This window comes from Micromys minutus (genome assembly GCF_963924665.1).
Source record: "Micromys minutus genome assembly, chromosome: 13".
NCBI lineage: Eukaryota > Metazoa > Chordata > Mammalia > Rodentia > Muridae > Micromys > Micromys minutus.
The window spans coordinates 58,113,952-58,130,568 of NC_137982.1; the positions used below are offsets into that span (position 1 = coordinate 58,113,952).

General features: G+C 36.3%; 1 protein-coding gene across 1 annotated transcript; it reads right to left on the bottom strand.

The window, feature by feature from the left end:
• Positions 1-315: 315 nt before the first annotated feature.
• Positions 316-15,409, bottom strand: LOC308429240 (olfactory receptor 5G25-like; the record flags this gene model as incomplete). The annotated part of the gene is made up of 2 exons (XM_080927969.1): positions 316-1,252; positions 14,484-15,409. The coding sequence occupies 2 exons, from the start codon at positions 15,407-15,409 to the stop codon at positions 316-318; spliced, it is 1,863 nt and encodes a 620-aa protein (XP_080784095.1).
• Positions 15,410-16,617: the final 1,208 nt, after the last annotated feature.

Below are 16,617 nucleotides of genomic sequence, written 5' to 3' on the forward strand. Positions count from 1 at the left end.
ACCTTTACATAAAACAGAAATTAATAGCAGCCATCCATATAGATCACCATTTGCAAAGATTAATAGATACTTCAGAGAGTATTCTAAAATACATAAATTGTATTGTAGTAGTTATTTAATTTCTTCTATTCCGATACAATTACTTCTTAAAATGAAAATGTAACTTGACATGAAAGGTGTCCAAAACAGTTTCTCATTTTTAGGTTTAGTGAATATATGTAATTAACTAAACAACACGTGTGACACTAGTGACTCTTTTTACTGTGTGCTACATAATCTCCAAGCATTATGTAACTATAAACATTTATATTAAACCTACATTTTATTTTTGAACCTAATCAAAGCATCTTTCACATCCTTATTCCGTAGACTGTAAATCAAAGGGTTTATCATGGGGATAATGAGGAGGTAAAAAACTGATGTCATTTTATCTTGGTCTAGAGAGTAGGCAGAACTTGGTCTGAAATACATGAAGAGCATGGTCCCCTGGAAAATCCCAACTGCAGTCAGGTGAGTGGCACAGGTGGAGAAAGCTTTAAATCGTCCCCCAGCAGAGCTGATCTTTAAGACTGATGAGATGATGTAACAATAAGAGACCAGGACACTCAAGATGGTGCTCAGTTCAATGAACCCAAAAAGAGTAAACACAACCAGCTCATTTACTTGTGTGTCAGAACAGGAAAGAAGGAATAATGGTGGTAAATCACAGAAAAAATGATTGATCTGAGTAGAGCCACAAAAACATAAACTAAATGCCAATGTTGTATGTGTCAAACCATCTACAACACTTGCCAGGTAAATTAGAAATAAGAATTGATAACACACCTTGCTGGACATGTCCACAGCATACAGAAGGGGGTTGCTGATGGCCTTGTATCTATCAAAGGCCATCACTGCCAATAGCATGCATTCAACATCTATGAAGACATAAACAAACAAGAGCTGCAGAAAACAGCCAATAAAGGGAATTGAATGTGTTTGGGCTACTAGGTCTGCCAGCATTCTGGGTCCAACTGCAGTGGAATAGCAGAGATCAGAGAAAGAGAGGTGGCTTAGGAAGAAGTACATTGGTGTGTGAAGTTGGGCATCTATTCTGATCAATAGGATCATTCCCATGTTTTCCAGCAGAGTAGTGAGATAAACAAACAGAAACACAACAAATAAAACCACTTTCATATCATACTCACTACTAATTCCCAAGAGAGTGAATTCTGGCAATGAAGAGCAGTTTTCTTTATCCATTTTTCTTATTCTTGGTCAAAGTGAGTTTAGAGAAATGATCAGTGTTGTATCAGGGTAGGCTGTTTTATTTCTTGAAAAGTGAAGCATAAAGCAAAGCATAATACTTATGAGGTATTTTATTAATAACATGAATTATACTGAGGAAGTAGCCAAAGAAGGGACATTATATTTAGTTAGAAAAAAATCTCATAAATTTGAGCCACATTGAGTTAAAAATGGTTCATAGAATCAATTATTCTTATAAATTGACTAATTCTCTCCCATGAGTATTAGTAACTATATTTGTATGTATTAGAAGATCACCCATATGTAACAAAAATATATCAAATAAATGATAAGCCACACTGACTTCCTCCTGTAGCCAATAAGTTCAGAATTACTGTATTTAACAACATTAACTTTATTTTCTATATCATTGTCTTACATTAATTATAAAACATATCTAGCTTATCAGATAATAAGTGGAAATTTTTCTGGCATTACTTGGGGTTTATCACATTTACTGAAAATGAAAACTGATATATTTAAAAATTTAACAACTCTTCAAGGATGTGTGTGTATATATATATATATATATATATATATATATATATATATAAAACCTAAGTACTGTTTATACATATAGACCTAAGGTATCTTCAGGATGCTAAATGTGAATTAAGATAAAGAATTGGCCACAAGAGATCACAAGCAACACTGTGTTATTATTTGGAATTCAAATTGACTTTTCATTTATCTGAAAATGGGAACAATAAAAAAGTCTGTTTACTTGCCTATTTCAGATCTTAGCATATAAATTTGTGTGTTATAAATTTGTGTGCCTTTGAGTTTCTTCTTGGTTACATGAAAAGGAAAGTGGATTGTTGCTATATAATCCAAAAATAATGCAGCTGATATTATATAGACATATATAATGAAGTTGTTATGTATTGCTATTCATAAGATAGAAGTTTCATTGTTTTTGGAATGAAATCAGAAGAAATTACTATTGCCTGCACCATATTATGGGTGCATAGCTTTTAAAAGAAAATTGCGTATTAATGAAATATAAAAACTTATTCAAAAGATATGTCTTAACATGTAAAAATATTATATACCTTTACAAACTTTATATAAGTTAATTAATATACTCAATTCATAAATACCTAGCAAAAATGCCTCTGATCATTAAGTGGTAGGATTTATGTAGCTACATAAGCCTGTTAAGCCATGTATTTACCTATTCTTCAACTGTATTACTCATGTTTCAAAGAAATTATTTTCCTTTTACTTTTCCAAGTTGCCATCCATAAACCTACCTCATCTCAGTGAGCCTTTCCTTCTTTACTTGCAATGTTAAAACAAACAAGATGATTAAATTTATTTCCAACTTGTACTTTTGGGATATAATTCTCTTGAGGCAGGCCTTCCTATTTTGCCTTATTTTAATGTGTGACTTAATTAGGTTCCTAACACACTATTTCCTGGGAATATTCAAGAATCGCATTTCTGGCTGTCATCTTCAAACTTTAGGCTTAACTTTATTGATGAATGATCAACACAGACTGGGACTTACAGTGAAACTGCATGAAACTAAAGTTTCTGTCAATTCAGTGACTTCCACATCACACAGGTCTCATCCTAATTCTCACATTTTTTAAACAATCTCCTATAATCAATTCCCAAAACTCTTAATACTGTAAGCTCTGTTCTGTTATTGTCTGAATGCTTTCCCATCATCATAGCAACTACCTTTATATATATTTTTCTATGTCTGGTCTGATTTTGAACATGTATTAATGTGAGAGTGTATGTGTGTTTGTGTGTGTGTGTGTGTGTGTGTGTGTACCTGATTTTTTTTTTTTATTTTACTGCACTGATCTACTATCACAATAGTTACAACAATGTTGTGTAATAATAATGGAACATTACAATTATTTTGTTAAATAACATTAGGCATTATTTTTCTGGACTGACAGTGATGTTTTATTTCCAAAATGTTTTGACTGTGATATCTGTATCCCACCAGGGTTGCCTTGTCTGGCCTCAGTGGGAAACGATGCACACTGAGTCCTGGAGGGACTGGATACTCTAGGGTTAGGAGATACCCAATGGTATGGACCACCCTCTCAGGGGAGAAGGTGAGTGTGAATGCTGAAGGGACTCTGGAAAGAGGAGGGGAACAGAAATCAGGGCAGCATTCATTATAATAAAAAGAAATTAAAAAATAAAAATAGAAAATTGTATTAGAGAAAAAAATACTTAAAGTATGCTATTGTTATTGGTAGCATACTGCTACTACTACTAGTACAACTTCTACTAATACTACTATTAATTTATCTTCCTGTCATTACTGCCTTAGACCCCTCCTCCAACAGTCCTCCTTGCCCCTGAGATGGTTTCCCCCTACTCCAACACTAGGCTTCTTCCTTCCCTGGGGACTCTAATTTCTGGAGGATCAAGCCTTTCTTTTTCCCCACGGAGGCCTGACCAGGTAGTCCTCTCTTTTATTTGTGCCAAAGTCTTCAGACTGGTCCCTGTATGCTCCTGGTTAGTGACTTAGTCTCTGAGAGATCCCTGAGGTTGGGTTAATTGAGCCTCCTGGTCTTCCTATGGGGTCACTCTCCCCTTCAATTTCTTCAGTCTGTCCCATAATTCAACCATAGTGGCCCCGAACTTTAATACAATTGTTGGGTTTAAGTATCTGTTTCTGTCTCAGTCAATTGCTGGTGGGAACCCTCAGAGGACAACCATGCTAGGCTCACATCTGTAAGCACATCATAGCATAGTAGTGTCAGGTCTTGGTGCCCCAAACCCTCACAGAGGAATCCGGAGTTGGGCCTGTTGTTAGACAGCCTTTCCTCCAGTTTCTTCTTTATTTTTGCCTCTCAAGGTTTTTTAGACAGAAACAATCTGGGTCAGAAATTTTGACTATGGATTAGGAACCTTGATCCTCTGCTTGAGTCCCTGTCCATCTACTAGATGTGGACTCTTCAAATTCCCTCTCCTTAATGTTGAGCATTTTGGCTAAGGTCATTCTCATTGAATACTTAGTGTCTCTCACCTCCAAGGTCTCTTGTACTTCCTAGAGGATCTCCAAATGTCCCAGTCCCACTCTCCCGCAGGCTGCTTATTTCCATTCATTCCCTTGGCCCTATTTGCTTCTCTCTTGACGCACCCTCCACACCTGATTTTGTTTCTTCCACTACCCTTCCCCTCTCCCACCCAAATGCTTCACTTTCTCTGTCTCCCGTGATGATTTCCTTCCAATTCTTAAGTGAAATGGCTGCTTCAATCCTACATAGTAGTATATTTTGATAAATAAGAAAGTGAATGTGGGGCTGGAAAGATGGCTCAACAGCTAAGAGCACTGATTGCTCTTCCAGAGGTCCTGAGTTCAATTCCCAGCAACAACATTGTGGCTCAAAACCATGTTATAGGATCCTGTGCACTATTCTTGTGTGTATCTAAAACAACTACAGTGTACTCATATAAATAAAAATAAATACTTTTTGAGGGAACGGCGGCGCATAGAGGCTGAGCAACTGGTGGGTGGGAGACCTAGGCTACAGGGGAGCAGAGAGTTCTCTGCGAAGTGCACACTGAAAGTGCGCACCCTAACTTGCCCAGCTCTGCCTTGCCCGATCCAGCGATTGGGAACAGAAAATTAGAACTTCTGTTTCCACTCGGAGGCGACTTCAGGACGCAGAGCGGAGCCTGGCCCATCTGCCACCCAGAACGGCAACTCATAGAGGCTGAGCAACTGGTGGGTGGGAGACCTAGGCTACAGGGGAGCAGAGAGATCTCTGCGGAGTGCACACGGAAAGTGCACACCCAAACTTGCCCAGCTCTGCCTTGCCCGATCCAGCGATTGGGAACAGAAAATTAGAACTTCTGTTTCCACCCGGAGGCGACTTCAGGACGCAGAGCAGAGAAGGCACATCTGCCACCCAGAACAGCGACTCATAGAGGCTGAGCAGCTGGCGACTTCAGGATGCAGAGCGGAGCCTGTCCCATCTGCCACCTGGAACGGAGGCTCGTAGAGGCTAAGCAACTGGTGGGTGGGAGACATGGGCTACCGGAAAGCAGAGAGATCTCTGCAGAGTGCACACGAAAAGTGCACCCCCCCTGCCTTGCCCTGCCCTGCCATGCCTGATCCAGCAACCAGAAACAGAACTTTGGAACTTCTGCTCACACCCGACAACTCTGAGGCATAAAACAGAGCTTGGCCCATCTTACACCTGGACCAATGAAGAACCAGAGACACAGACCAGAGACAAGGAAAAGGTAAGAACATATCACTGACAACAAAATGGCAAGAGGAAAGAGAAAGAGTATATCCCAAGGAAACCAAGACAATCTAGCAACACCAGAACCCAACTCTCCCATAACAGCAAACATCGGAATTCCAAACACTCCAGAAAAAGAAGACACAGACCTGAAATCATACATCAAGACGCTGATAGAGATACTTAAACAAGAAAGGGAGGAAAAGAAAAAGATTCAGAAGCTTTTAAAGAAGAAACAAGAAAAACACTCAAAGAACTCAAAGAACTAGAGGAAAACAGAATCAAAGAAATAAAGGAATGGAAGAGGGAAATAAAAACAGAAATTGACATAATAAAGAAAACACTAAAAGAGAAAACCCTAAAGGCAGAACACCAAAAAAAAAGAAATCAGGAGTCACAGAAGCAAGCATTTCCAATAGATTACAAGAGATCAAAGAGAGAATCTCAAGTGCAGAAGACAACATTGCAAACATAGACAAAACAGCCAGAGAAGATGCAAAAAACAAAAAGCTCCTAACCCAAAATGTCCACGAAATCCAAGACACAATGAGAAGACCTAACCTAAAAATAATAGGAATAGAAGAGGGAGAAGAGTATCAACTAAGAGGCACAGTAAATATCTTCAACAAAATCATAGAAGAAAACTTCCCTACCCTCAAGAATGAGATGACAACGAGCATAAAAGAAGCCTTCAGAACTCCAAATAGGTTGGACCAGAAAAGAAATACCTCCCGACACATAATAGTAAAAACATCAAGTGCCCAAAGTAAAGAAAGAATACTAAAAGCAGTAAGGGAAAAAGGTCAGGTAACATATAAAGGCAGACCAATCAGACTCACACCTGATTTCTAAACAGAGACTATGAAAGCTAGAAGAGCCTGGACAGACATGATGCACTCCTTAAGAGCACAAGTGCCAGCCCAAGCTGCTATACCCAGCAAAACTATCAATCACCATCGATGGAGAGACGAAGATATTTCAAGACAAATAAAATTCACACAATATCTGACCACAAACCCAGCACTACAACAAATTATAGGTGGAAAACCCAATACGATGAGAGAAAATACAGCCTAGTAAAAACAAGAAAACTCCTAAACAAGAAAAATATAAGAAGAAAAAAACACAGACACAACTCAACCCAAAAAAGCAATAATGGCAAGAAACAGAAACAACTATTCCTTGATATCTATTAACATAAATGGTCTCAACTCCCCAATAAAAAGACATAGACTATCACACTGGATACATAAACAAAATCCAGCCTTTTGCTGCATGCGGGAAACTCATCTCAGAGACAGAGAAAGACACTATCTCAGCGTAAAAGGGTGGGAAAAAAACTTCCAAGCAAACAGCCCCAAGAAGCAAGCTGGAGTGGCTATTCTAATATCGAATAAAGTAAATTTCCCACCAAAAGTTATCAAAAAAGATAAAAAAGACAATTTTTATTCATTACTGGGGAAATCTGTCAGGAGGAACTCTCAATCCTTAACATATATGCTCCAAATAAAAAATCACCCACATTCATAAAAGAAACCCTACTAAAGCTCAAAAAATACATTTCACACCACACAATAATTGTGGAAGACTTTAAAACCCCACTCTCACCAATGGACAGATCAGGGAAACAGAAACTGAACAAGGACACTGTAAAACTAGCAGAGACTTTGAACCAACTATAATTAATAGATATATACAGAACATACTATCCTAAAGTAAAAGAATACACCTTCTTCTCACCACCCCATGGCACCTTCTGAAAATTGACCACATAATTGGACACAGAACGAGCCTCCATCGATATAAGAAGATTGAAATACTGCCATGCATCCTCTCAGATCACCATGGTCTATGGCCGGTCTTTAACAACAACAAATACAACAAAAAGACCACATACACATGGAAACTAAACAACGCTCTGTTAAAGGATAGCAGGGTCAAAGAAGAAATAAAGAAAGAAATTAAGGATTTCCTAGAATTCAACAAAAACGAAAACACAACATACCCAAACCTATGGGATGAAATGAAAGCAGAATTGAGAGGAAAACTCATACCCCTAAGTGCTTCCAAAAAATAACTGGAGAGAGCTCACATCAGCAACCTGACAGCACAGCTAAAAGCCCTAGAACAAAAGGAAGCAGATATACCCAAAAAGAGTAGACGGCAAGAAAAAATCAAAATTAGGGTAGAAATAAACCAAATAGAAACAAAAAGAACCATTGAAAAAAATCAACAAAACCAAGAGTTGGTTCTTTGAGAAAATCAACAAGATTGATAAATCCCTAGCCAGACTAACATGGGGGCAAAGAAAGAGTATCCAAATTAACAAAATCAGAAAGGAAAGTGGTGACATAACAACTTAAACTGAGGAAATTCAAGAAATCATCAGATCCTACTACAAAAACTTATACTCCACAAAATTGGAAAATCTGGAAAAAATGGACAAATTCCTAGACAGATACAAGGTCCCAAAGTTAAACCAGGACCAAGTAAACTATCTAAATAACCCTATAACACCTGAAGAAATAGAAGAAGTCATCAAAAGCCTCCCAACCAAAAAAAGCCCAAGTCAAGACCGGTTCAGTGCAGAATTTTATCAGACATTTATTGTCGACATAACACTAATACTCTCCAAACTATTCCAGAAGATAGAATCAGATGGAATACTACCTAACTCATTTTTTGATGCTAAAATTACCCTAGTACCTAAACCACACAAAGACCCTACAAGGAAAGAGAACTTCAGACCAATCTCACTTATGAACATTGATGCAAAAATACTCAACAGTATCCTTGCAAACCTAAACCAAGAACACATCAAAACTATCATTCATCATGACCAAGTAGGCTTCATCCCTGGGATGCAGGGATGGTTTAACATAAGAAAATCCATTAATGTAATCCACCATATAAGCAAACTCAAAGATCAAAATCACATGGTCATCTCACTAGAAGCTAAGAAAGCATTTGACAAAATCCAACACTCATTCAAGTTTAAAGTCCTGGAAATAACAGGAATTCAAGGTCCATACTTAAACATAATTAAAGCAATATACAGCAAACCAACAGCCAACTTCAAACTTAATGGCGGGAAACTTGAAACAATCCCACAAAATCAGGGACTCAACAAGGCTGCCCACTCTCCTACTACCTATTCAACATAGTACTGGAATTCCTGGCTAGAGCAATTAGACAGCAAAAGGAGATCAGGGGGATAAAAATCAGAAAGAGATAAAAAAATCACTCTTTGCCGATGACATGATAGTGTAGTTGAGTGACCCCAATAATTCCACCAGAGAATTCTTACAGCGGATAAACCAGTTCAGCAACGTGACTGGATACAAAATTAACTCAAACAAATCAATAGCCTTCCTATACTCAAAGGACAAACATGTGGAGAAAGAAATTAGGGAAAATGTACCCTTCACAATCGTCACAAAACTATGAAATACCTTGGTGTGACTCTAACTAAGCAAGTGAAGGACGTATATAACAAGAACTTCAAACCTCTAAAGAATGAAATTGAGGAGGATCTCAGAAAATGGAAAGATCTCCCATGCTGATGGATTGTAAAAATCAACCTCTTAAAAATGGCCATCCTACCAAAAGCAATCTACAGATTCAATGCAATCCCCATCAAAATTCCAACCCAGTTCTTCATGGAATTGGAAAGATCAATGTGCAATTTCATATGGAATAACAAAAGACCTAGAATAGCGAAATCCATCCTCAACAACAACAACAACAAAAAAAAAACATCTGTGGGAATCACTATCCCTGACCTCAAGCTATATTACAAGGCAATTGTGCTGAAAACTGCATGGTACTGGTACAGAAATAGGCCTGTGGATCAATGGAATAGAAAAGAAGGTCCAGAAATGAGTCCTCATGTATATGGTTACCTGATTTTTGACAAAGGAATAGTAAACATTCAATGGAAAAAGGACAGCCTATTCAGCAAATGGTGCTGGTCCAACTGGCACTCAGCATGCAAAAGAATGAAAATAGACCCTTTCTTATCTTCTTCTACAAAGCTCAAATGTATGTGGATCAAAGATCTCCACATTAAACCAGATACACTGAAACTATTAGATTAGAAAGTAGGGAAAACCTTAGAACACACAGGCACAGGAGAAAATTTCCTGAACAAAACACCAATGGCTTAAGCTCTAAGGTCAAAAATTAACAAATGGGACTTAATGAGATTGCAAAGTTTCTGTAAGGCTAAGGACATCGTCAAGAAAACAAAACGGCAACCAACAGAATGGGAAAAGATCTTTACCAACACCACATCAGATAGAGGCCTAATATCCAAGGTGTACAAGGAACTCAAAAAGCTAGACACCAGAGAATCAAATAACCCTATTAAAAAATGGGGTACAGAACTAAACAAAACGTTTTCAGTTGAGAAACACCGAATGGCTGAGAAACATCTGAAGAAGTGCTGGACATCCTTAGCCATCAGGGAAATGCAAATCAAAACAACCCTGAGATTCCACCTCACACCAGTCAGATTGGCCAAGATCCAAACCTCAGATGACAGCAGATACTGGTGAGGCTGCGGAGAAAGAGGAACACTTCTCCACTGTTGGTGGGATTGCAAGCTAATACAACCACTCTGGAAATCAGTCTGGCGATACCTCAGAAAAAAAAAAAAAAAAAAATATATATATATATATATATATATAGTACTACCTGAAGACCCAGCTATTCCACTTCTCGGCATATACCTCAGAGACACTTTAATACACAACAAAGATATATGCACCACAGTGTTCATAGCAGCTCTATTTATAATAGCCAGAAGATGTGAGCAACCTAGATGTCCTTCAGAAGATGAATGGATACAAAAATTGTGGTACATATACACAATGGAATACTACTCAGCCATCAGAAACAATGAATTAACCAAATTTTTAAGAAAATGGCTGCATCTAGAGAATATCATCCTGAGTGAGATAACCTAGTCACAAAAGAACAGACATAATATGCAGTTACTGATAGTGGGATGCTAAACCCAGAGGCTTGCACTCCCCCAGAAACAACTCACAGACTGTATGAAGTCCAAGAAATTTAGAAAACAAAACAAAAGAAAACAAAATTTTTACAAAACAAGAAACCTTAACTATTTCCATGTTACATTTTGTTTTACATGTACTTTATGCTCATTGTAACTATTAAGTTTTCAAGGCATACTATCAAACCTTGAAAAAAATCAAGTACTGACTAAAAAATATATTCATATACTTTTATGTAAAAATTATGATAAAATCTGAAAAAAGTACTGACAAAAATGTATAATTTTAAGCAAAAAATGTTTAAAATCTGTACATTTATCTTCGTTTTGTAAAATAAAGTTGTTTTAAAAAATCTGAAAAAAAATCTTAAAAAAAAGGACTGACAAAAATGTATTGTATAATTTTACGCAAAAAATTTTTGAAATCTGTACATTTTTCTTTGTTTTGTAAAATAAAGATGTTAAAAAAAAAGAATAAAAGTTACTTTGGCTTCAAAAAAAAAAAAACACCAATCAGTTTAGATTGCAAATGAAATATTTTAGTAACAGATATCAATGTGTGATCTTTTAATCTTTAGAAATTAAGGCACAATTTATTTTTATCTAAAATATTTTGTGTGTGTGTGTGTGTATGTGTGTGTGTGTGTATGTGTTTTAACTTATGGCTTTCCTAACATGTAACAATTCTGAAAGTGTATGTGTATGTATGAATGCTTTTATACATTTGAAATGTTTATATGAACATTAATTTCTGTGTGTACATATGCATTTCTGCACATGTGTGTGTACATATGTTTGTGTTTGAATAAACCATTGTTGTGTGGTTGCAGTTCATAGGTCTGTATCATCTGGCCTGATCTCTAGTCATGGGTGTGCCTGCACAGTCTGCAAGGTGGGAGAGTCTAATCTCAGGGGTGGGGGGCAGGAGAAAGTCAGGTGCTAGTCACAAGACTTGGCCAGAGTCCCAAGCACCATCTTGTGACTGCCGTCACACCAGCTCTCCACAAACCATATGCTACTTCCAGGTAATTATGTTTTTACAGTTCCAATGATACACCTATAACATTTTGATTTTTTTGCACTGTATATTTTTTCTGTTCCCAATTTGTGAAAGTGATATTGATAACTTATATCATGCTCCATTTTTGAGAATTTTTAAAATTCTCTTGAAGATTGAATTCTAAGAAATATCAAAATACTGAATAAGTATATAATTAATTAAACATAAAATCTATATTTTATACTACATTAAAGTGTTGCTGTAGCTCTTAGAACTAGTGTGTGTGTGTGTTTGTGTGTGTGTGTTCAAGAAAGTAGTTAATGTAAAACTCCCAAAGAAAGAATGTCTGTGGTTTGTTCAGCCATAACTGACATGTATATGAAACCTGCTTTTTTCAGGCTTAGAGAACATTTTGAAAGAGAAGAATTGACTAGAGCTGGACATGGGGAAAGAGCGGAACAAAAATATGTTTTGGATAGGAGAGGACCTCATTAACTGAGAGCAATAGTGGATACCTGTATTAATATTTCAGCACAGAGAAAAGAATTGCCTATATACTCCAAGAAGTGGTAAGAAGATATTGGTCACTGATGACTAAGTGAGGGAAATAATAATCTGTTTCTGTTAAGTGTATGTTGTGTGGTCAGTCAACCTCAATCCAAGCAATGGCTACATACTCATGAATATCCCAGGAACATACATGTGACTTGATGTGTTATGAAAAGTAGATAAATTCTCTGAAAAGTTTCTCTACCTAATTGTAATTGAAAACAAACAAGTTCTATGGAAACTTCATGATTGGATATATTAGCAATACAGGATATCTTCTGAAGAATTCTATAGGCACTGAATGTATCTAGCTCAAGAGAAGGTAGATATACTTTTTGGGAGATGAGATTAGGTGAAGGATTTAAAAGTAAAACATTTGATTTACTCTTGTGGAACTTCAGTCCTAACTTGGTCTGTATTTTTCTTACTAAGCTGTTGCTTTTGAATGTAGAAATCTATTAGGTAACATTTTTTATATTAGAAATAGGTAACTAATGTTATATTTTACAGATGATTATATCTAAGAGACTTTGGAATTTTGAAAAACATTGGGACTGTTAACAGTAAAGATCTTTGGTAAGATATTCCATATGCCTTTTCATCGAGACTGTGAGCCCTTGTGAAAAAATGGGGTGAATATTTTGGTAAAAATCTGTCAGATCTTAATAGTTTGGAAATTGGCTGCCAACAAAAGAATCTATTTGCACAGCTTAAGGTCTTTTCTGACCACAATGTGATTAGTGGCTTGGGTACCACAGCAGGTCAGTAAAGTTATAACCAATCCCTAATTAGAATTTTGTTTGTTTCCTGGCTAGTGTCACTCAGGACTACAAAACTACTGGTCTTTTCTGCCATATACAACACAATATGCTCCCCCTGTGTGTGTGTGTGAGTGTGTGTGTGTGTGTGTGAGAGAGAGAGAGAGAGAGAGAGAGAGAGAGAAGAGAGAGAGAGAGAGAGAGAGAGAGAGAGAGAGAGAGAGAGAGAGAGAGAGAGAGAGAGAGAGAGTTAGTGTTTTGTTTTTGAGTACAATGAGTAAACCTCTTCTTAAAGTATTTTCGGTTAGTGATTACTGTAACCTCAATTGTGGAAAAGAAACAAAAATATGGACACCTTGTTCAGAAGCAAATTTTATTTGAAGTCTATCTCTGAAGCACTGTTCAGCATCAACCTACTTAAACCTGTGATTTAATAGTTCCAGCTATGAAAAGTTTCCTTCATATATTAGACTATTAAGATTTGACCCTTTTGCCTTTGAATTTTTGCAGCTAACCATTGGTCTGAGTATGGGGACCCCAGTAGGGGAGCTAGAGAAAGAACTGAAGGAGCTTAAGGGGTTTGCAACACCATGGGAAGAACAACAATATCAACAACCAACCAAACCTCCCAGGGACTAAAACACAAACAAATGAGTACACATGGAGTGACCCATGGCTCCAGTTGCATATGTAGCAGAGGATAGCATTGTCTGGCATCAATGGGAGGAGAGGCCTTTGGTCCAGTGAAGGTGTATTTTCCAAATGTAGAGGAATGCCAAGGCACTGGGACGGAAGTGGGTGGTTTCGAGTGGGAACATATTCAGGAAAAAGGAGGATGGTAGTGGGGGGAAGAAGATAACATTGAAATGTAAATACAGAGAATATTTAATAAAAATTATATAAAAAGATTTGACCCCAAGTATTGTTTTGGTTATATTTTCAAACTAATGATGGCTCATTTAATTAATATGTTTCATACCCACTAGACATGTTTTATCATTCTAGTATTACCCATTCAATAAAGCTTAATACAGATAAAATAAAATGAAAAATCTCTGGAGTATACACATATATAAACTTACATGTATACATTTATATGTATATTTATGTATATATAGGTTTTTAGGATACTTGTGTGGCATTTGCAGAGTTCTGAATTTCATCTCCAAAGCTTAAACATTACAATAAAACAGAAAAATAATTTTAGTTTTCATAATTGAAGTTTCATGAAATGTTATTTATTTGTGTTTTCATTTTTATTGTAAAAGAATCTTCTCTCATAGAATACATCCTGACCACACATTTTGTCCACTCTCCCCAGCTCTTTACCCTCTCCCCATCCCCTAGATCCACTCACATTGTCTTTCCTTGACAGAAATGAGCAGGATAGGCCTTCTATAGACAACAGCCAAATAGGACAAAACAAGATACAATGAGACACAGAAAATCCCTCATATCTAGGTTTGTGAAGAAAAGTCCTTATGAGGAAATAGTCCTCAGATAAAGCAAAAGAGTCAGAAATGCACTCATCCATTGTTAGCAGTTTCACCAAATTACCAGACATAACACATATGGAGAGGGAATTTTTGAAAACAATCCAGGGAAGAGAGTGAAGTATGCCACACAAACAATCCAATTATTTTAAACACATTTTGCTTCTTATTCTTTGGAGGGCATCTTTCACATCTTTGTTTCTCAAACTATAAATCAGAGGATTCAACATGGGGATGACAAGTGTATAAAAAAGGGAAGTCACTTTATCTTGATCTAGGGAATAGGAAGAACTTGGCCGGAAATACATGAAGAGCATAGTTCCTTGAAAAATCGCAACTGCAGTCAAGTGTGATGTACAGGTAGAAAAAGCTTTTAACCTCCCAGCAGCAGAGTTGATCTTCAAGACTGATGAGATGATGTAACAATAAGAAACAAGTACTCCTGAGATGGTGCTCAGTTCAATGAAACCAAAAACGGTGAATATGACTAACACATTGACCTGTGTATCTGAACAAGACAGTACTAACACTGGAGGAATATCACAGAAGAAATGATTAATCTCATTAGATCCACAGAAGCATAAGTGGAATGTCAATGTTGTATGTATCAAAGCATCTACTAATGCCACAGAATAAACACCAGACAATAAATGAAAGCACACTTTCCTGGACATATCTACTGCATACAGTAGGGGGTTACTAATGGCCTTATATCGATCAAATGCCATTACTGCCAGCAGCACACACTCAGCATCTATAAATATACAGAAAATGAAGAACTGCATAGCACAGCCAAGGAAAGGAATAGACCTCCTATTCTTGGACAAGAGGTCTATAAGCATCTTGGGACCAACTGCAGTAGAATAACAGAGATCAGAGAATGAAAGGTGGCTGAGAAAAAAGTACATTGGTGTGTGAAGCTGGGAATCCATTCTGATCAAAATGATCATCCCAAGATTTGTCAGGAGATTAGTGAGATAAACAACTACAAACATAGTGAATAAAAACAATTTTACCTCAGGGTTATTGGTAAATCCCAAAAGGAGAAATTCTGTCAGTGAGGAGCAGTTCCCCTTATCCATGATTCTGTGGGTTTGGCCTGAAACTTTACAAAATTCACAATACAGTAATTGTTTAGAGTTCAGTTTTACTGGGCAAAATATACAGTATTTAGTATAACTAAAGATAACATTATTTAATCCTTCAATAAAGTTTATAAAGCCTGAAAATATTTGAGAAATATATAAATCAGCACAGTGAAGTTATAGAAAGAAGGAGTAGGATGTTCTTAATCTTTGTATCTAAACGTTCATATAATATTTGATTCATATCATGATGCTTTCTGTCTTTCACTTATTATTAAACAGTATATTTAAATATATCAATCCTGGTTCCATATCTGACAGGGATATTAAAAAACAACATAATAATAAAAAGTGTCATATGCTGAAGGTTCTCAGATGTTATAGGTTCTTAGTTACTGCTTTTGCTTCAACAGTATTATTAACAAATATCTAAGAATTGGTATAAAGAGAGTTATGGCACTATACCATTATAGTGTTACTGAGTATGAAACATCATTTATTGAAATGTCTGTCAATAATTACCATCATGTGTCATATATCTCAATATCATTTACAAGAGGCCAAATTGAAAAAAAAAAAACTGAGAAGAGAAATTAGTTGTGACAGTAAGCAGCAAACTATTCTGCTGGTTATTGATTTCTAGAATGGCCTTTAAAAAATTTTTGTCTTTTGTTATTTTTCACTAATTAAAAAAATTTTGACTGTATTTTGGTCATATTATACTCTCCCAAGTCCTTCCAAATACCCTTCGAGATCACTATCTAACAACTTTAATACATTTTAAAAAAACATAAAAATCTCAACAAAATAATAATATTCTCAAACCAATAAAGCAAATAAAATACTCTGCACCTGAAGAAAAACCAATACAAAAGTAGGTAAAAGCAAAGCAAACAAGCTGTGGAGTCCATTCATTTTTGGCAATTACTGAGCATGTGGGCAGTCCTGAAGTGGTTATATACCATCTCACTCTATTCCAAAACTAGTTTTTCTTTCCTTATAACAAAAATTGAGAATTACAGTCTCCTATTTACTTTGTAGTTCTACTTTTGTGTATTTATTGTAGGCATCTATTTGTCTCTTTTATTTATCTGTGACTAGAATGTGGGATGTGAATTTTGTTTTTAAAATGTCAAAGGTTTTTGTTGCATCAGGTTTTGCATAAACAAATATCAGAAATTTCACTGTGGAATGACCAGAATTAT